Source organism: Dufourea novaeangliae, unplaced genomic scaffold (genome assembly GCF_001272555.1).
Source record: "Dufourea novaeangliae isolate 0120121106 unplaced genomic scaffold, ASM127255v1 scaffold124, whole genome shotgun sequence".
NCBI lineage: Eukaryota > Metazoa > Arthropoda > Insecta > Hymenoptera > Halictidae > Dufourea > Dufourea novaeangliae.
This window is the reverse complement of record NW_015374010.1, coordinates 1,577,564-1,599,179: the sequence shown is the minus strand read 5'-3', so window position 1 is coordinate 1,599,179 and position 21,616 is coordinate 1,577,564. Positions and strand designations below refer to the sequence as shown.

At 39.0% G+C, this 21,616-nt stretch overlaps 2 protein-coding genes across 2 annotated transcripts in view; both read left to right on the top strand.

Annotated features, from left to right (window-relative positions):
* Positions 1-625: 625 nt before the first annotated feature.
* Positions 626-3,955, top strand: LOC107188433 (tyrosine-protein phosphatase non-receptor type 7-like). The gene is made up of 8 exons (XM_015576727.1): positions 626-734; positions 1,611-1,803; positions 1,884-2,061; positions 2,139-2,357; positions 2,442-2,852; positions 2,936-3,231; positions 3,410-3,619; positions 3,788-3,955. The coding sequence occupies exons 1-8, from the start codon at positions 626-628 to the stop codon at positions 3,900-3,902; spliced, it is 1,731 nt and encodes a 576-aa protein (XP_015432213.1). The 3' UTR covers positions 3,903-3,955.
* A 2,895-nt stretch (positions 3,956-6,850) lies between these two features.
* Positions 6,851-21,616, top strand: part of LOC107188362 (myelin regulatory factor-like protein) — a 65,142-nt gene continuing 50,376 nt past the window's right edge. Inside the window, exon 1 of the mRNA XM_015576638.1 lies at positions 6,851-7,270. Coding sequence (XP_015432124.1) covers positions 7,222-7,270 — 49 coding nt within the window. The 5' untranslated portion in view covers positions 6,851-7,221. The remainder of the gene's footprint in view (positions 7,271-21,616) is intronic.

The following is a 21,616-nucleotide window of genomic DNA, read 5'->3' as shown; positions in this document are numbered from 1 at the left end:
ACCGTTTTGCTTGGCTGGATACTGTCAAATTAATCGAATAAAAACGTACACAGTATATTCAAATTGATCGGTTCACATGGAATGGTCTACGACAAATTCTTTCACGCGTCCGTAAGAGCGAAGGAAAAAAAACTTCTCGGTATAGTGGCCGTAAAAATGGTACATTTCCGTTTAGCGGGCGTGACATCGTCCCGCGTGAGAACACGCGTGTACGTGTACGCGTCGTCGTCTGGCTAAATGACTCGAAACGAGCATGCATTCGTCGCCCGAAACGGAATAACCTTCTCGGGGCTTGGTCTCAATGGGCAAACGTAAAACTTGAATCCGAATGCGTTTTACTATCATTAGTTTGCACGTGCTTCGCTTTCATTCACCTTGAGTCCCTCCCGCCAAATTCCCGGTACTGGTAGTAAACCGTCCCCGGGATTGGACGTCGGTTGCGTGCGGCTTCGCTCCGATTGGCCGGTATTTCCTCCCGTACGGTAACCGGGAGTGCAAGGCCGAGCCGAACCGAAGCCCAGGTCAGGGTACACGAACGGCGTCTTCGGCTTCGGCAGTTCGAACGAAAGGCTTGCGCAGACGGGATCCGGCTGGTTCGCTGCCAACGGAATATCTCTCTCTCAACATGGCTGTTTACACGTCCACGCAGCCGCTAGTTTCAAACCGCGGGCCACGGTTCGCGCAGGAGAACACGATCCACCTCGTGGTCCTGTCGTGCGTGCTATTCGCTAAAGGTATCGATCAAACCGTTCAAACCGTCTCGTCGTCCGCTCTTCGTACAGTGGTGGTGCTCTTCGAATCTGTTAACCGCCGCGTGTGCACACACACATACACAGACCGCACACGCGCTCGCGAAACAGGATGTAGTTTATTTGCATGTGTGTGTACGTTGTTTTCTTCGTGTTTGTGTGTAAATGCGAGCCGCGTGTACGTGGAGACATATCGCGCGACACGTCGCACGTGTGTGCGATGTGTATGTGTGTGTTGGTGACTGGAACGAGATGCTATTCATCCACTTGTCACATGCACTCCTCGGAATCGGGGTATACTACATCTGCCCGTCACCCCTGTCATCCATCCCTGCTTCCGAATTTCCGAGTTGTTCCGTTCATAAAATTAACGCGCGATGTTTACTTCCTGTGCAACCGCACGGAAGCTGTTTCCTCCGATTCACGAGGATCTATTTCCGACGGTTAGAACCACGAACGGTGGCACCGTCGGCCGGGCTACGTTCTCATCAGGGACAACGGGGAATGTGTTCGGTGTTGCGGTAAAAAAATGTGTAACGGTATTCGGTTTTGATTTAATTGGATCCACGTCCACGTGTAACGTGATCAGTATATTGCCGTGGCTTGGAAAAAAATATTTTTGTTTTTTTTTGTGATGATTGGTATTTGGTTGTGTGTGTGTATGTGTGAACGTCTGTGCAAAATTATGCACTTGATAAATAGTTTATTTGTTAGTATACTGTGCTTGACAGTATTAAACGCAGCTGTGAAATTATTTTGTTAATTCTTTTTTTCTATTGAAATTAAATCTTAGTGAATTGTATGAATAGATTTGATTTGTTATGAACTAAACTCACAGTCTTTATTTCATTTGTGTTGCAGGAGGTACTAATACTCCATTGACTAATCATTATGTGAATGACTTAAACTATTATGACATCTCAAGCAATGACGATAATTCAGATCTTTTGGAGAAGTTTTATTTAATTACTGAACAAAGGTGGCACACAGACACAGTGCTACCTATCCCTTTACTGCCATCTACAGAGGGAATGTCTGCTCGATCTCATCACAGGTATGTTATTGAAACATCATATTAGATGTACATTTATAATTGATTGGATGTCAAATTGAATATCAATTGTTTGCATACAGGATTCCTCAGTCCATAACGGGACTGGACGATGCTGGAATGGATTTGCAAGCAGCTCAACTCAGTACCCGTGCAGGACAGGAGGTACACTCCACTGCAACTTTATCATGGCTAGACTGGCAGTTATCGCTCTTTATAGCACTTTGTGCCATCGCTGGTGCTATTCTCTTTACATACTTGGTAAGATTTTGGTCTTAAGAAGCTTTAATATGTCTTGTCGAGTAAAATAATCTATAACACCAATTTTTCAAATTTAGATTTTGTTATGGCTAAGAAAACAAATGTCGCGTGAAAAGGATGCAGAGGATGGTGATAGGAGAGGTTTGGTAGAGGAAGGTACTGTCTGTCATTCAGAGAAGCCTACTAAATCTACAAAAGTATCTGTTGAGGGCCAATGGGTTCACCAACCTACAGTGAAACCATCTGTATCTGTTCAATCTGTCCGACCAGTTACTCAGGCCACTGGTTTACCAGAGGTATATATCCCAACAGATGAAGGACAAGATGAAATAGAGAATTGTAAAGCGTGGATATTATCATGAATAATTTGTTATTTATAGGTAATGTCAGTGGCAACACCAGAACGTAGACCAGAACCTATACGGATAAAAGCTAAAGGATTACTCGAACGACGCGGTTCAAGCGCAAGCTTGACTATAGAATTGGCACCTCCTCCTGAAAGTCCACCACACGTAGTTACACCTACACGCGAATGTACCGCAGAAGAATTTTTGTTGAGCGCTGGAAATGTCTTATCGAGATCTCAACTAAAGAAGGCGGTCAGTGATCCGTCATCGCTTCATAAAGAATTCTGGGAAGTTCCATTAAATTTTCCCGAGGAACTAGATATTTGTGGATCTTGGTCGAAAAATAGATACTGTTCCGTGTTACCAAATCCACAGTCGAGAGTGGTTCTACCAGGTTCTTCCGATGATCCTCTTTCTAGCTACATCAATGCCAATTTCATTCGGGTATGTATGGGAGAAAACAACATTCATTATAATTTCAAATTTCTTGCTATAGAATACTCTAAATCATATGTTTATTTTAATAGGGATACGATGGAGAAGATGCACGCTACATTGCAACACAGGGACCATTGGCTCAGACAGTAGCTGACTTCTGGAAAATGGTCTGGTCAGAGAAAGTTCCTGTCGTCGTTATGATGACAAAGCTACACGAAGCTGCTAAAACCAAATGCGAAGCATATTTTCCGCTGGATAAAAACAGTCGTATACAAGCTGGACCTTTCACTATTACCGCTACTTCTATTGACACCAGGGACGGTTATACAGTCAGGGATTTAGAACTTAGATTTGAAGGGGAAAGAAGACACGTGCAGCATTATTGGTATGTAATACCAATATTTCTATATTTATTAGAGTATTTTATACTAATGCTTCTCTAGTTATCGCAGTTTATTAACTGTCGCTTTGTTATCCTCATCATATGTTTCTAAGTCTACGACAATCAAAGAAGAAACACGATAGTTCTAATGTGTCAATGCAAAATTGTTAATTGGTTGTAGGTATGACTCATGGCCGGACCATGCAGTCCCTGAAGTTGCGGATACTTTGGTTAGTTTAGCAGCGGAAGTAAACACTCTACCAGGACCTGTTGTTGTTCACTGTAGCGCAGGAATTGGACGGACTGGATGTTTCATAGCTTTAGCAACGGGAATGACACAACTATTGCGGGATGGAAACGTGGATGTTTTAGGAATTTTATGTCAAATGAGGTATGAAAATGTGTTCTAAATAAAATTCAACTTTTTTTACAATACGCTACGTGTAGGGGGGGGGGGGAGATACTCCGTTTAAAAGTTTCTTACATGGACAGCATTGGTTTACTATTTCAAATTATTGAGATGCTGAACCTACTTAGTGACATATTTATTCTATTTTAGGTACGATAGAGGAGGTATGGTTCAAACAGCTGAGCAGTATGAGTTTGTTCATCGTGCACTTTGTTTGTATGAACAAACGCTGGACGGTGGTAAATCGTCGAGTGTAGGAGATTGACGCGACTAAGAAGTGACCATGGGGATTGATCAGAATTCATTGGAAGAAAGATTCACCTGCGTTACTACAGGAAGGTTCGCGAATCGATTGTGAGGTATTGTCTGGAACATGTTATTTCGTCCAGGTATGAATACCTCTACCACGAAAGGAACACTATGAAGAGAATCTCAATCTGTCAAGACCAACAGATGTCTTGTCTGTTTTCAACCTGTTTAAGGATGAGTTTCGTCTCACTTAATAAGCTGCCATTTCTATACTGCCATGACAATTCGTTGACAATTAATATCAGTCACAAAGCTCAAGGGAGATGATTAAATGAAATATGCTACTATTCTTAAACGGAATTAAAACTGTTCGACATATAAAAATGATATACTACAATTTGACCTGCAAAACGAGAGATCAGGGTTTAGACTGAACATTAGTTCAGATTTTTATGCATTCTCTATGTGTCAGAAGTTAGATTTGTCTGTTAAAACACTTGCAACTAAATATATAGTATTCTGAGAAAACTAGTACTTTCTACAATTTAAAGAATTTTTCCTTGGCTTCTCGATGCAGCAATATATTGCAAAATTAACACAGCTACCTAATATCTATATACACACTTACAGATATTAATGCTGATGGTAAATAATAATTTTATTGGAATGATAAAATCTCGAATGCAGAAAGGCAGATCCAAGCATTATAAAATTGGGACCCAGATCAATTAAATATTTTTATCCTAATTGTAGTTCCTAGTTAATTTTACAGTTTAACGTGCACAATGATTTCCATGACCTTTAATTTATCAATAAAGACTGAATGCAGGTAGTACAATACGTTTATTATATAAGTTATAAATCTAACTAGAAATAATGTGCTTCAGTAACACACAGCGAAATTCATGAGGTACTATTACAGTCATAAAAATACTGGTTTCACTTAAAAAAAGGAAAAAGTAATTCCAATAATGAGGGTTCATTCACCTGAAAATTTTATGAATAGTGCAAGTTTTTATTCCTGATATATTAAATCACGATTGAAGTCACTGTACAGCGTTTTCTTCAAGTATTATGTACAAATCTGATTATTTATTCTATTTACTATTTCGAATTAACGTTTAAAAAGATTCTGGTGTAATGTGAATTTACATTGAAGGAAACTGCTGATTTTGTAAATGATTAGCAATTGGTTCGTTCAGTTGGAAGATTAGTCTGTAGCTGACAATAAGTGTTATTAAAGCTTTAAACAAATTCTGACGAAAACGTCTCTGTTAGCACGAATGGTAATAGCCAAACGATTACGTTTCTCAGCTGAAATTTCCTTTATTGAGCAAGTGAATTTTATCGAGCTATAGATTTCAACATTCTAATAATACCAAAGTTGTTATTAGTATTTACTAATTATGATGTATTGTAAAGGCTAAAGGGATACATTGCAGACTTAGCAGAATTTTCGATTGTTAACGATTATTTTCTGAATATTAATTTGTTTTGTATAATTGACTCTATATGCATTTCGATAAACGAGCTATCGTGAACAATGGATGTGCCGTACTCAAGACAGTTGTTATTTCAGACGTAATCAATCTATTCACTGGAAGAATCGTGTTGTAACAGTTTCCTTTTTCAGTCGAATTGTGGGTATATGAAATGCCTCAAAGTTCTATCTTGTATGCGGTATGAACGTATGAATTTTGAGCGGAAGATTGTGATATGTATACATATATACTATATACTTGTACATACGTTGTACAGAGAGTAAAATATATTTAAGAGAATATGTATTTGTGTAAGCAAAGCAAGAGTAAATTATTTATGAGTATGTAAAGCCTTAAGCGACTTTAATGTAAACGTATTAATAACGTAACAACAATAATAATAATAATTTAGAAGCCCTTTGGTGTTCAATTGTACTTATGTGACGTAATAAATGTTTATAGTACCCATGCAATATTTTTATACTCTTTGTTGCGAATTATTTACCATATTAGCTAATTATTGGATTAATCTGAAATATAACCACACTACCATACAAACGCCATTGTGGAAGCGAGATGAGGCAATAAAAATACCGGTTAAACAAGGACATGTAAAGTAATGTAAGAGTATTTGAAAGCAATTGCCAATAAAACGAGTGAACATATCATCTGAATAATCATTATCAGAATGTTCCATTCAAATAAAACCTAACTCTATTGTCTATTTAATAAAACATCTTTCTATTCGTACATTTTCGCAGGACATGTGCAAATTGTCTTTAAACATTTGAACATGCGCAAATAGTATACACAATAGAAATAAATACATAATTGATAAACAAAAAGGTTACTCACATGTTCCAGAGGAAATGCAGCAACGGAGTGGTCTTACGTTTCAATCCGATAGATCCATCCATTTCGATTTACCGCGTCAGTTGAACCTCGGCACGGCCATCTTGTATCAGCAACTACTTCTTCGACCGAGGCCCACCGTTGCATTCAAATTTCCGAAATATATCCAACGAGTTGTCGAAATCTGTCGATGGATATCCATAGCGAAAGTAACAATAACGATATACACGCGACGAACACGAAATCCGAATATATTTTCCCGCGAAACAGTCGATATTTTCACGAGCGGCGGAGCTCGCGCGCGACTTTCAAACTCGGCCCGGAGGAGACTGGAACGTGTCACGTGACCCCGCTCGTTCTCGGCGCGACATGCACGGGGCGCGTTTGCATGTATTACATTCCGTGCGCGTGTGGTGTCGGTACGGAGCTCAAGTTTAGTCCGCGCCTCGGGATTCTATACGGCTCCTGGTGTGGCGAGCCAGCGGTAGATAATACACAGAGAAATCGTTTCTGCGGAACGAGAAAAAAACCCGTAGGAAAAGTCGAAGTGTTCTCGGGGAGTGCACGCGCGTTTCCTTCGGCACGGGTTACAGATTCCTTTTTTTCTCTTCATTTGTTTGATTTTACGACCTCTCGCGATGGTCTCGTTATCGTCGATATTCACCGTGCCGATTCTCGGTGAGAATCGATCGTAGATCGAGTGTGTCGCTGCGCTCGTATGCACGGGGAAACATAGTGGTCACACGGAAGTAGCATCGTAAAACGTATCGTTCGTGATTTTCAAAGGAAAGACAGAGTGGGAGTATAATAACAGACAGTGAAAAAACGAACAAAGAAAGACAGACAGACAGGGAGAAAGAGAGAAAAAAGAACGGAAGAGAATTACATGAAATGTTGTGTACTATGTGGGACGTCGTGTCGAGTGACATCGTAGCCTGGAGACAAAATGGGGCCCGCTGATCGGGCCCGGAAGATCTCAGGGGTCCGATTAATAACGGAGGTATGGATGTCATCGGGGACGGGGACGAGCAGACCCTCCAGGCGATTCTCGGTGAGTAGTAAACGATGTTTTACTTAACTTCGGTCGAAAAAGGCGCGCGCAGATCGAAACGTCCACCGCCAGCCAGTTCGCGACGATTGACAAGCGTGTGACAGCTATGGTATGTCGCGAGGCTGTCGTGCTCGGTTCGCCATTTACCTTCGCACGCTTGTAAATGCATTCGTACGTGTACGAGACGCGCGTTGTTCGTTCGGTTGCTCCCGTCCATTGACCTTAAACGCGCACCGGACACGGCTCATCGTGGGTTTTCGTGTTTCGGTCTCCTTGCCACTGACAGTCAGTCGACGGGTGGTTCGAGAACAGGCGTTCATCCTGCTCCACTTTGACCTTTTCCGTTTTGCACGGTCCGCTCGTTTCCCCTGGTAGAATAAATTCCCGCGTGTGTGTGTGTGTGTGACGAGCGAATTAAATCGGGGATAGGAATTGTCCAACACAGTCATTAAACTGCTAACGGAACACGGATGAAAAAAAAGGAACACTGCGTTCTCGCTTCCGGTGTTTCTCGATCGTTACGCGCCATACGTATCGGCCGCCGTTGTCGCGCAGCGGATCAACGAATCAAGTAGTAATATCCTGGGAACGCGACGCGGCGTAAATTGTAGTGCTCGAAATAATTAGCGGATCGTTTTTATGGAACGGTAAGAGGGGGGTGATAGCGGGATAAATCATGTATCAAGGATAAACTGTCACCTAGAAATGTAGTGGTGTTTTTAACGGTAACGTATGGAGCGGTCCGAGTAGCTGGGACAGGTCATACCCTGTTTCTGACTGTCATTTGGAAAAAAGTCATGGAGGAAAAAGTTGAGTGATTTAATGAGTTCGAATTTAAATAGAAGAAATTTCTCGTGACTCAACTTGCGAGTAACAGACTTTATTACCTTTTTTGCAACAAAAAAGTATGGGAGGACTTAATTTATGCAAAAATATATACGTCTTCTTTAAAAAAAAAACTGCGTATTCCACATACGTGGATTACCTTATATGAATGTGGATCTTTTGCAACCATTCGATTTTGTTCTCCATTTCTTGCTTAATACAAACAGGAAAAAATATTACTTGTCCCACTTGCGTGGACCATCCTGTAGAGTTGTATTTAAATGGTTTCATTGAATAAGCCGTATAAAGTGTTACGTAAATCACATAAAGTGACAGCTATAAAATTTCTTAACTATTACTACAGCTTCTCTTTCATTCAATAGTTTAATTGAACCTGTTCAAAAGTATTAAGCAGTAAAGTTGTTTGGGGACAGGACAACGTAGTCCAACTATTTCACCTAGAGTATTACCTAGAATTAGATGTATTTCATGCCCCAATTATAACGGATTAGTTTTAGTTTACCTGCATCCTCAAGATGAGGCGAGTCAACGTAAAAAGGGACCATTTTCGCGCTGTCAATTTCATTCATGAATTTTTCTTGAATCGTGTTCGAACGACCGCAGTATGTATTCTTAACTCGCTCTGATTGATCTCCAAAGGAGAGCCGTGGTGCTTACGTGGATACATTTACCCTACTTTTGCCTTGACTGTGCTCCCTCCCCTCCACACTCGCGGAAAAACCGCCTTCGCATACCTGTTACACCTTTGGTTCAATGCATCGTGCTGCATCATTTCTTGCCATTATTCGGTTGCAAATATGCAGATCGCCTATCTACCGTATACTTACGCGGGGTGGGAACGCGGGAAATTGTACGTTCCCGTTTTCTTTTCACTCTTCTTTTTTCTCTCTCTCAATCGCTTCTGTTCATTGATGCTAGACGTGATTATTACGTGAAACAGAAGTCTAGCAAAATTTAACTCTAATAAATATCGTGCATAAAGTACTTATACCGGCGATAATGTAAATTGTTTCCTAACTAAATAGACAATTTGTACGTAACGAGGATTTTTTGAGAGAGAACGGAATTTTAGTTGGCGAATAACACCAGTCAAATTTACTATTTCTAGTTCCCGAGCCCGGGGCGATAAAAGAGCCGATTGGTATTAAGATGCCAATTTACACCGATACGCTGGCTGAGTATGCATTTAATACGGAATGATCTTGTTTTGAAAAGTTCCATCGATCCACGGAGTCTGTGTAAACGTTGATTCATCAGCGTGGCAAACGAAAACGTCTCGGAATTTATACGACAATCAGCCACGCGGATATGAATAATCCACGAGATATTCGGTGTTCGCCGGTCCGGTATTTGCACCATTTTCTGAACACACTCGCGGCCGAAGCTGGTCTCTTCCGCGCCGGGTGCATTCACCTGCAACGAGTACACACTTGAAGCATTCTTTATCTGGGTCGGAGGTTGCAATGTAACGCCGAGTTCTCTCTGCTTAACTTGATCCTTGTGTGCACGCTCGCGAATAATGTATACACGCACGTATCCTTGTTTATCGGATTACTACAAATTACTCCCAATCCCCACCTTGAATAAATACGATTAGACACCCTGATACGCGCTTAATGATTTCTACATTTCACCTGCGATTGTTATTACACTGCTGGAAATAATCGGTGGATCTCGTAGTAGCATTTTTATTCAGTGATTCACGATGTTGGCTTATTTACTTGTTCATCTGAGGAGCGACTTTGTAATTGGTTTTGAATAAAGAATGTTTTTTGTACGGTTTAATTAGCTTTGCGTTATATTCCGTGGTTTGTTGTTTATAAAATCACATTCGTTTAGGAAGAATGAGTTTATGGAATTGGATCAATAAGTTACCGAAAACAGTCTGCATCAATTTTCAACCCTTTATCCCTACCAGAAAGGTAGTAATAGGGAAAATTCAGATAATCCGGTTTTCCTCTATTTTCTCTATTTAACAGCATGCAAGAATTCTGTAAAAAATCTGACAGAGTGTGGAACATATGTTAGAGAATTTGATATGCTGATATACATAATTGGGAGTTTTGTTCCCAGACTTTGGATTTCAAAAGATTGCTCATGTGTTTAGCAGGATTTTATGTTCGTTAAGCAGTGATTAAAATGCGTATATGAAATAAAATTTCTATTTCATCTTTAGTCATTTCAAATCGATAACAAGAATACACAAATTTCCGTCTAGTGCCTGTTCTTCGAAACTAATCTAGGAAAGTTTAAATTTGCTCTGATTAACATACATACCGAAATGCCGCGTTACTTACGGGATGACCCAACACTACTTGCGATCTCTGGAGCGCGTCGCTCGTGCCGCAATAATTTTATCATTAAATTCTTTCCTCTTCTTTAAATGATATTTAACTGACGCGATTAGCCGAAAGTTTTTAAGAAAATTACGACCTCTCGCCGGGCATGATTACCATCCAGAGGTGAGCAAAGTTTCTCGCGGGCAGATACTATTACCGCAATTCGTCGGTCTTTACCAACAATTCCAGTGTTCTCTCCTTGCCGGCGGGCCGACAGTGAAAGTCGCATGGTGAACGTGCTTTTCCGTTTATTTGAAATTAACGGCCTGATACTCCGGCGTGACCCACGTCTGTGTACACGCGTTGCGATCAGTTCCATTCACTTTTGATCATCACCCGTCATTAATTTTTCATTCTAATTGTCGATGGTGGCCGAGTTTTTCAATCGACGTCAACGAAACGCCGCGGGTTTGCAGCGATTCCTGCTAATATTAGGTGTACAGACAAATAACAGTTTACCCATTAATGTATTAATAGGTAAATTAAAATTTCTGTAGAGTAATTTACCCAATTGAAATGATGTCAGAGGTTAGTTGTCTTTATTAAAGGATTCGTTGGGTTTAAAGTAAAGTGAAATTTATACTTATCTTTTCGCAAATTTGTACTGTATTACGTTTTGCATAGTCACATTAACGATAAATGCTTAGAATACTCTAGATCTAAATGTTCGATTTGCTTGAAAAGTTTATTTGAAAATTTAAAGTTTGCCACGTCGACAGCTTTTCGTGTATTCTTGTACACTACTGAGCCTCATCCACTTTTACTACCATTAAGGTAGGTCAATCCGCACGATTCTAACAGCAGCGAACACGGATGAGGGCCCAGCAGTTCAAGGAAACACGTGGAACGTTATACATAGAAGTTTTGACCTGAAAGGCATTAATGTGCTCGATCGTATGTTTTATCGGCAGTAAAAGTAAGACAGTAAATCTAGCGGAATCATAAACGGCAGCAGGTTTTAGAATTTGGCTTGAGTGGTTAAGTAATAAGCACGAGAAATTTAGAAATTAGCACCTCAAACAGCACCGACAGAATCTCTCTTCTTACCATGGCTATTTTTCAAAATTCGAAAATAAAATATGGAGGACACTTACCTGTTGACGTAAGTTCCACCTAGCAGCAAATTGTTACCATAATCTGACTGATATTCCTAATACAGTGAAGCCTCCTGATCCGAACTAATGGGAAGACATAAATGTTCCGATTGAGGAACTTTCCGATACTAGAAGAATCACATTTCTGACTAATAGAAGATTGATAATTTTAATTGAATATTTTGATTTTCCACACAAGGGTTAACAGCGTCTCCCAGTCGATCCATCCTCACTCTTGATCTACTTCACACTCCCTAATCACACGAGTTTCGTTGATCCTTAAAATCAACACAGCGTATATTTCGTTCATAGTTCCAGAAGCCAAAGGTTCCGATTTCGTGGCAGCCTGATTTCATCATACACCCGATCATCGCTGCTAACGGTGGCCCATTCTCGACTCGCGAATTACCGTTCTTTCCGCGTCATCAGCGCACGCGAAAGTCCCGAGAAGAGAATCGCCTCTCGCGGGGTGTCTCGGTCGCTTTAATAAAATTAGTACGGTAACGTTAAATATAGCGGCGGTACTTTCCTCGTCGCTAATTAATTCTCCGCGGTAAATTATGCAAGCCCGCCCCGCTCTTGCGCGATCGACGGATTCCATATGAAATCGCGCGAACCCCGCTGTATCTCGAGCTGGACACGATTGATACGCAATTTCTTCGCCGGAAAATTACGATTGCCCGCGGCCTACACTTCCACCCTTTATAATCCACGGAGTCAAATGCGACACAGTGGCTTTCCTGATTCGGACGCGGCTTATCGGCAGTCCTCGTGGTGAACGGCGTAACGACGCAAAATGAGCGTTAATGGGCAACGTGTCTGTACACGTGCACACGTACATATACAGGGTGAACCACGAATCGTGATCAGTAGAGATTACTCTGTTATTAGCAGTCCGATCGAAAATGTTTTTATCAGGTATAGCACGGTTTCAAGAGAGTTTCAACGTGATTATAGCAAATTGTTTGTCAATTTTATTAATTTATTTTTATTTTATATAATAATTAATGTAATATGTATATAATTAAAAAATTAACGTAAATGTTATGTTATGATACTTACCGAATTCGTCTTGAAATCCTCTAACAGATAGGCGTAAAAAAATTATAGATGTATTTGCAAAAAATTGAAGGTGACCTTGAAAAATCATGAAAAAAAAGAGTTCACAAAAAATTTGCTATAATCACGTTAAAGCTCTCTTGAAACCATGCTATACCTGATAAAAATATTTTCGATCGGACTGTTAATAACAGAGTAATCTCTACTGATCACGATTCGTGGTTCATCCTGTATATGATAGGAATACTATATGTATATATAATTCAATACGTTTCGTTGAATTTGTTAGTTACGATTGCACAGGTTTGTTTTCTTCCATATGTGAAGAAAAGGAAAGAGGGGCAAGAAAGTCGTGATTATTTTGTGAGGAGATCAACGAAGACAAAGTGATGAGAACTTACTATATAGGTTCTTGATCGTATGTTGTACAGCTCCAAGTAGAGTTTCGGAAGATTGACGAATATTAAGGCCGTAAAGTTGTCTTTCTGGGTCACCACATCTATATGACTAACTATCTAATGACTTCCAGAAGTGTTCATTAGAGAAGTTGTCTCGAACCAGAAAACGAGGACTTTAAGGACCTGACCTTTCCTTGTAGTTGCACTCTTTTCGATTTCTCTTTATTTTCTGATTAATTTTCCATTAATTACATATTAGACACGACACTCCAATATTTTCTAATATGATTCGTTATTTCAAGTACCACTAAACTAAATTTCCTTCAGAGAGAACGGGAAAAAGGATAATCTGTTGGCCTTTTCTTTACCTTGAATTACTGAGCGATTCAGTCATGGTTATTGGTTATTACGTCGCTGCTTTCAGTGCAACATGTGGATGTTGTTATATAACAACTAATAAACAGCTGAAATAAATTACATGAAAAAATTCAGCTAATATTTTTTAGTAACTGTATGATATGAAAAATTACACTTCAATACGAAGTCTATTTTACTTTCTAAAATCCACGAATTCATTTTTTAGATCGAAGTTTCTGTCTCTGTATCGAACAACTTTTGGGACAGAATATTTAACTGTTCAGCACAAAGATTTATCACGGCCGAAGTGGTAAAAACCTCGGCTGACTTTCAAGCTATTGAGCTGCATAGATTCTTTCACGCAAAAAAGGAAAGAACCAGCGTGTCCAGCTCGCTAGACTCCACTCGTCGATGTTGTATTGAAAACGTTTTACCAGCAGCCATAACTGTAAACTGGACGCTAAATGGGAGAATAAACAGCGGTTCGATTTTGTGTAACGCTCCTTCAACGAGTCATCATCGGAGTGGTTTGTTTGGTTTTAAACAAAAATCCTTGGAGTTGTCTAGAGAAAAGAAGTGGAGTTTTCAATGATGTTGCAATGACCGTAGGTAATATTTTGGCTGGCATTCGATTCAAATAGACGAGTAGAAGCGATTATATACAACTCGATGAACATTCTCCGATTTTGTTTTTCGCTTTTAATGTTTCAGCATTATGCCTCTTCTCTAATCGACGATTTTAAACGAACAGAGAAAGCAGAAAATACATAGTTTCGCTTCTTTTTCTCTTAATAGTTCAAAACAAGATTCTTTCTGATTCGTTTATGCAGTAAATGACTGGATCAGAAAGTTTTACAAAAACAATTTAAATATCCTCTATAAACGTGTCCTAAAAAGCAGTCATCACTCCACGCTTTCAGTCGAAAAATGTTGAAAACTCGTTCGCGATAGAATGCACACGATCAACGATAAACTATAGATCCATTTATCGATTAGAACGAGCATCCTCCTGTGTTTCCGTTCTTCCGCGGATGAGCGCATCTGTCGTTCTAGTTTCACCTTCGTCGAATTTGTCTATAAATAGGAACGAATGGTAGGTAAGCTGTACCGGTAGCACTAGTTTATTATACTCCATATAGTAATGGCGGCCGTAAATTGCAACAAACGGTGTCGTCACGAGAGCCAATTTACTACTTACTACTTGCGCCCTTGCGTCTCTGCTAGCATGTCTACTTTCGTTTCGATCCACATCGTAGAGTCGATATCGATAATAAAAGAAAACATACTTTTAGTAAATAAACCTCTGAACAGTATTATTTGGCAGGAGTATCCAACCTACGATACAATTTTTCTCCAACACGGTTATATGTATAATAAATTTAAACTAGGCGATTTACTATTCATAGTAGATATAAAGTTAACAACAGAACTACCAAACCTGTCAAAATAATGGCAGATTTCTTATTTTACGAATACTGAAATTGTAATAGGGCTTTTGGTAGAATTTATGTTGGCTTTCAATTTACTACATATTTTATGTTACACTATATTACGCTAAATTGTACTGTACATTATGTATGTTACTATATTGTACAATTTAATTTAGAGTATATCCAATGCTGGTAGTTCTAAACTTTTCTGTTAGAAAAAGGAAAAAAAAATGTCATCAATCGTTCGGTATGATGGCGACGTAACTTCAAAATGACTCTGAACCTTTGCCAAAAAGATATTAGATGTCCAACTAGATAAAAGTCAAGGCGACCGTATTATACCGGGGTTACCTGTAATTCTAAAGTTTTTTCACGACTCTCCCGTTTTCAATGACATCCTTTCCCATCCGTTCAGATTCTTCCCAAAAAAAGCCTTCCTAAAGTACGTATTATTTCTCGACGAATTTCGATTCCGAATTCCGATGCGCCGGAATATCTTTCGCGAACTGTAATAATACATTCGTATGCATTACTCGTGATTCCGTGTTCGTTCACCGTTACTTTCGGGATTTTATTCTTCCCGTGAAATCGTATGGAAATATATATTTTCGACAAGCTGGAACGCACGCTCCAGCGACAATAAAGCCCGTTCGATCGCGGTTGCTTATCGGTGATCGGCTGGACTTCAGGGATGAGTTATGGGGACCTGCGGCCGTACGACATGGCCGTTCAGGAAAGCACAGCGCAAGCTAAAGCCGGCCACGTACCACCCACAAAAGCACATTGGTCGATGAAAAGCTCCACGGATCCGCCTTTCGGCGAAAAGCTCGGGCATGCGCCGTTCCGTGGCACCGTTACGTCGACGTCAACTATTGGCCACCTGATTATTGGCTTTTTTTCTTTTTTTTTTTCTTTTCTTTCCCTCCCTTTGTTCGGAACTATGTACTCTTTTCTGTCATGCCAAGCGGCTGGTATGGACAACAACGGTGGATATAAATAACGATGAGACACGAACGAACATTTTGTCAGCCAGGAAGTAGATTTTGTACCGCTTCCAGAGTTTATAATTGAAGTTCATTCGTCGTTCTGTTTTGTTTGTCTTACGTTGGTCCTCCAAACTAAGGGTTTGTAACAAGTACCTCGCCTTTAGGTTATATATTATATTTTATTACTAGACTGCGGATGTTTTAATTCATATATAAATGCATTAATTTATGAACATAAAAATTAGAAATTGATTTCCTGCACTAGATGTCTTATTATGTTGATAATAGTATATAAATATCATTAAGCTTTATTGAAGTCTTTGTTTTACTCTATTTTTCATACTAAAATTTTCTATAAATGCATGAACGTCGGCAGTCTATTTATTACTTTCTTTCTGAGTGCTTTGTGTTGGTTATATGACTGGTATAGGATAGAAAATACTAGCGGGCATTGTAAATTAAATACTGGTGTAAAGCATTTGAGTGCTTGAGCAATTTCTTTTGGACAAGTAGTAAGAGTCTCCTTGGTTGATTAGAAATAAGGACATCCTCTAGGACCTATAAATATATCCAATTCGAGAGGAAATAATTCTCCTTACTATAAAACGCAGGATAGATCCTAGTTAATAAAAACAGTGTAATGCATCCATTTAAACTATAGAAGAATCAGTAAGTTAGGAACAAGATCATGCAACATATATACATATGTGTCATCACTAAGTCATCTAAAAAGATATTGTCCATCAAGTGAATTCCATAAGAGTTTCGTACTAAAACGAATGTGTTCTAGTTAAGGGTTAAACAAATTATAACTAGTACGCTCATAGTTTTTGATTCAGAATGCCCTGTATATTATAAAAGTTTGTCGTTTGCGTTCCAAAACACCGTTTATATTCCGTCCAATCAACGATGCTGTGTTGCAACGACGTCCATGTACATACATCGAGGTTCCGGCTTGCGTGCACGCGTGCGTGCGTGTTCAACGACCCTACACGCGTAAACAAAAGTTCGTGTGTCAAAATCTCTGTAATCGGCCGGTTCTGATCGCGGCGCGGAGACGCGTGTACGGCGCGCGTGGTTTTCTCTATTTGCATACGTACGCGAATAAAGTGCACGTGCCGCGCGACAATTGCAAAAACAAGGATGTCATCAACGTCGACGTTCTACATCGACTTCCGCCGGCCAAATAACTGAAGTTTCCACGTTGCAATTCAGGTCGGATGCATGGAATCAGTTTCACGAATGAATACCTATCTAGTCGAGACACGTCATTTTTTATGTGTCGTCCTCTATTTTTTTGCGCGTGAGTCACTTCGCATGGCGAATTTATAATGACAGTTTTTGATGACTTGTACGATACGATGATGGTGATCTTGTGAGATTAACTTGGGATATTAATGAGAAATGTACAGTTTTATATTTTAAATTACGTGAAATAGAATTAACCCTTTGCCCTATGATTTTCTTGACGTCTGCAGTCTCCCAGGTTATATTGTTATCGATAGTTTCCCAGAAACGAAAGGAATTCTGTACCTATCGTAACTGTAGTTTTACTGTAAAAGTTAAATATTAATACCAGCAACGTGGTACTTCACTTCGACTCGAAGAAAACTGATTAATATTCTTCTTTGTTGAATCGATTTTCAAATCGTCAACACGAGTTTGACTCGATGTTATAAAATTTTCGCGTAAAATTAATATCGTAGTATAATTTAAAGCAAGATACACTGCATCTATTAACTGGACGCATACATCTTCGACGTTGTATGATTTAAAAAAACGAAATAAAGCGTGTCTGGTTACGTACGACTATATTATATCTTTAACATTGTATATATAAGATATGAATATTTCTTCCAAGGTGGTTTAAAATTGTTACATATCCTTCGAGAAATCTCGATATCCATTCCCGTCAGGTTAAACGTGTTAAGCGTGAAATATTAAATTTTCATTACCCTATTTGACCAGCGATAAAATGACACGTGCAGATATGTTTTCGCGTACGCACCTGTAGGTGAACCTGTTCTAAAGCCTGTTTATAGACGTAAACTTCCTTCCCCGTGCTGTGGCTCCCTTCGATGTTCGCCTACGATTCGTCGGAAAACCGGGGAGGGTGCTCCGATCGTCCAGGTGTAAATACATCCACGTGCGAGGAACGGTTCCGTGCGAGTCCTTTAACTCGGACGGACGAAAGGGGACGAAACTATGGGGGAGGTCGGTTTGTTTAATCGATGCCACCTAGTCTTTGATCCCGTTGTGTCCACAGAACGTTCCGCCTCCGCTTTCACAATCTGCGGATCACCCACAACGCGGCCTTTGTTTCCCTTGCATGCCACCGATTCGTTGAAAGTAAACAGCGGCCTATTCTTGTACTGGGGGCCCCTAGAAAATTAAGTTCGGGCTGGCAACCTCTGGAAAAATATGTTTACAATATGCCTCATTAAGTTAGTTACCCTCGATTGTGTGATTTTTCAGGAAAAAACCTTGTACTTCTGTTACTTATGTCAATTTTTTAATTTCAATATTTCTTCTTGAGAAATGCAACACATGCTCCCTTGATAAAATTCCTCATGGTTCTCCGACGTCTGTTATTTTTATCATGCCCACAAGCGAGATGATCGTATATTTAATTCAAACTCTATTGGCATTGTATTTAAGAATATTATTTTTTTGATTTTTTCTTCATTTCTATATTTCTTCTTATCAAAGCTTAAAACGCATTCTCTTGCTATTTTTGTCAAACTCACAAACGTGAAGAATATATTCAGTTCAAACTGTTTTGTTTTTGTATCTAACAAAATAACGCTATAAAGCTAGCAAGTAGTTGTGTCAATGAAACACTAATATATGAGTTTAAAATGAGCGATTTTATGAGAAAAAACCTGGAGTTATTGATGCTACACAGTGAATAAACGCAAATTGGAGGGGAAAATACCGTAATCTTAAGAAAATAACGTATTACTCATTGGTAGACCTCGGAATTCGGATATGATATAAATATTTACAGCGTACTCAGGTGTCCATAATTCACTATGATAAAAAATTTAATATAGTCCAATGAGGTTCTTATTTTAGCTGGAATTGAAAAGAATTTTTAATAGAGTAAGGAAATAAGGATCTATTTCATTTTACTTTCACTTAACATCATTGATCTTTCTCTTATGTCACATATTTTCATCTTATTCTCGTCACTGTTTCGAATTTTAGAGAAAACAATTGGATGTCATTTTATTCAGTAAAAAAATGTATACATCAGAATTTCAGGTTTGTTTTATTCTCGAGATTACCTGTCTGTTCGGTCACAGCGATGCGGTGCATGGATTAGAAAGACCATCTTGATTGCAGATTAACGGAGATCCTGAAGTGAAGAACCGAGAGATTTCAAGGATATGTTCTCGCCTAGCGAACGCCGTGATCTATCATCTCGAGAGTCTCTCTTCGGTCTCGAGTTCTCGACGGGTTTCTCAGATGCTTTGATACGATTACATTCTTGTCTACTCAGCGAATGAACCGATCGAACGAGCAACAAGGACTCTGTCCATGCTCTGACGTAATTAAATAACTTTCAATATCTTCTTGGTTGCTAATTTTCTGTCTTCGTCTGTGAACAAAGAGAATCAATTTCATCTCGTGACGGATTCGTTTCAATCTTATTGTTTCGAGAAGGTTCAAGGTTTAAGGTCAATATCACCAATTACTTTCATCATTAATTTGTGGTCCTTTTTTTAATCGTCTTTCATTTATTGTCGGTAAAAATTGCAAACCAGAGATACTTAACAACTCAATAATTTCCTTATCAATATTAGGTGTTAGTAATAAATAATCCACCATTTTGTTTGAATAATTCAGAACACACTTCAGCCTTTTTTCTCGTAAAAATGACGGAAGATGTTCTTATTATTTATTGTTACACTTAACAGAATAACGGAAGTTTCTTTTTATCGGCCTTATTTTCACTGTTTTAAGAATATTGGTGATCGTTGTTTGTAAACGTCCAGCAGACAGCACTGTTGCCCCGGTCGCATTAAACAAATTGTCGTTGCACAACAGGGAGAGGCGGTGCGAGCGAGTAACGAGACACGAAAATTGTCATTAACCATTACGTCGGATAATGTTCCCGTTGCTTCATACGTCAATTGGTATAATAGCGCCACTAGTGCCATTTGACGGATCGATTTACGAAAGATTTCCCTTGTTTCTATTCGAAACCGTAAGTACACACGTACACAGAAAACAAATTCAATTTCGAACCGATTAGACGTTGTCGAGCCAATTTGACTTTCGAGAATTTGAACGTTAAACAGAATTTACCAGGAAAATCGACGATATTGACAAATATGCTTATATACGCGGAAGCAATTCAGCGGTGACGAAGTAATTATCGCCTCAGCGCAGTTTATTGTAATAATGTCATCGAGGAGGGGGAACAAAAAAAGATTGCTCGAAGCTCCGCGGCGAAAGTTGATGTCGGTCGCCGAAAGTTTTATCGAGCGTTAAATTGTACTGTTGTTCGGATAAAAATGCAAAACGGGGATACATACATTCTATGAACCGGAACGCGTCGTCGTCTAGCGTGGCATTTTCCCAATCCAACTAAATTTAATTAAAAAACAAAGTTGATATGTTGTACATATTTTTTAGTTTATATCATATCTTGAGGAGTCCAGAATTATAGAAATTTAATTTTTTTCGAACATTCGTAAGTGAAAATTTTTTTGTGGTTTATAAGTATTGGCTGAATATTTAAAATAAGGTAATTTTGTTGACATGTATTATTTTCTCAAGTCTCGACAATAAGAAAGTGAATTATTGAACTTCAAGAACGTAAAAAGAAATCATTCAAATGTCATCCTTTTTATATTGCATATCATTAATGCTAACTTAGTACCTTACTAATATTTGTTGAAAGTATTTTTCTCTGACTGCTTTCCGTTGAAAAAAAGTTGTTAATTCGGATAACAAACTTTTGCACTCTTAGACGTCTTTTATACATCTTCATTAGCTGAATACGAATCTGCAAGCTGTTTTTCCCCCAGAACATACAATTTTTGAAAAAAAATCTATTTTTTAAAAAATTCAAAATTTTCAGTTTCGCACTTTTACAGTGATAGTTATTCATTTGTATTTGATACGAATTACTCTCGTACAAAATGATGTAAATTGTTATTATATTACGCTCATCTAAATATGTTTAAAAAAAATAATCAACGTGACTATATTAACCAAAATAAACAAAATTTTCGTGCAATAAAAAGGCAATTACAATAGCTATAACTTTTGCTCTGAACGTTTTTGTCTGAAACCTACCAATGGTGCTTCATGAATTTAGTTTAGTCAGATTTATAAAATCCCATTCTGTGCGTCGGTGTCCGCCATTCGAACGATCGATCCCGTCCAATTACATCGAGTATATTCGCGAGGAGAAGTTCTCGCTTGTCTTCGACCGATAGATAATTAGGGTTTTAAACGGAGCTTTTATTCTAACCAAAGACAATTAACATCGAACCGATTGAGATTCTTTCTTCGAGCCATATATCACCGCCTGTTTTTTTCTTCTGTCGTACGTTTCCTTCGTGTCTCTTCGGGATTCTATTATGCCCACGCACGGAACCTCTAATTTGGTATTACGTCAAGCAGGGCGGTGCTCGAGACTTCCGGGTTAAAAGTCAGAGTCATCCGTGGCGATGGCAATGTCCAACACGCGAATTAATCCGCGAATTAACTCTGGAAACGACTGCGCGAGCCACGATTATCTCTAAAAGGAAAACGAAATAACTTGTTTTTATGAGGACGGCGTTATTTGTGAGACTAATACGTTAAATGGAAACTTTATTGGC

Coding starts and splice junctions, on each gene's coding strand:
- LOC107188433 (XM_015576727.1), top strand. CDS start 626: ATGGCTGTTTACACGTCCACGCAGCCGCTAGTTTCAAACCGCGGGCCA. Junction 2,062..2,138: donor CTATTCTCTTTACATACTTG/GTAAGATTTTGG, acceptor TTTCAAATTTAG/ATTTTGTTATGGCTAAGAAA. Junction 2,853..2,935: donor TCAATGCCAATTTCATTCGG/GTATGTATGGGA, acceptor TTATTTTAATAG/GGATACGATGGAGAAGATGC.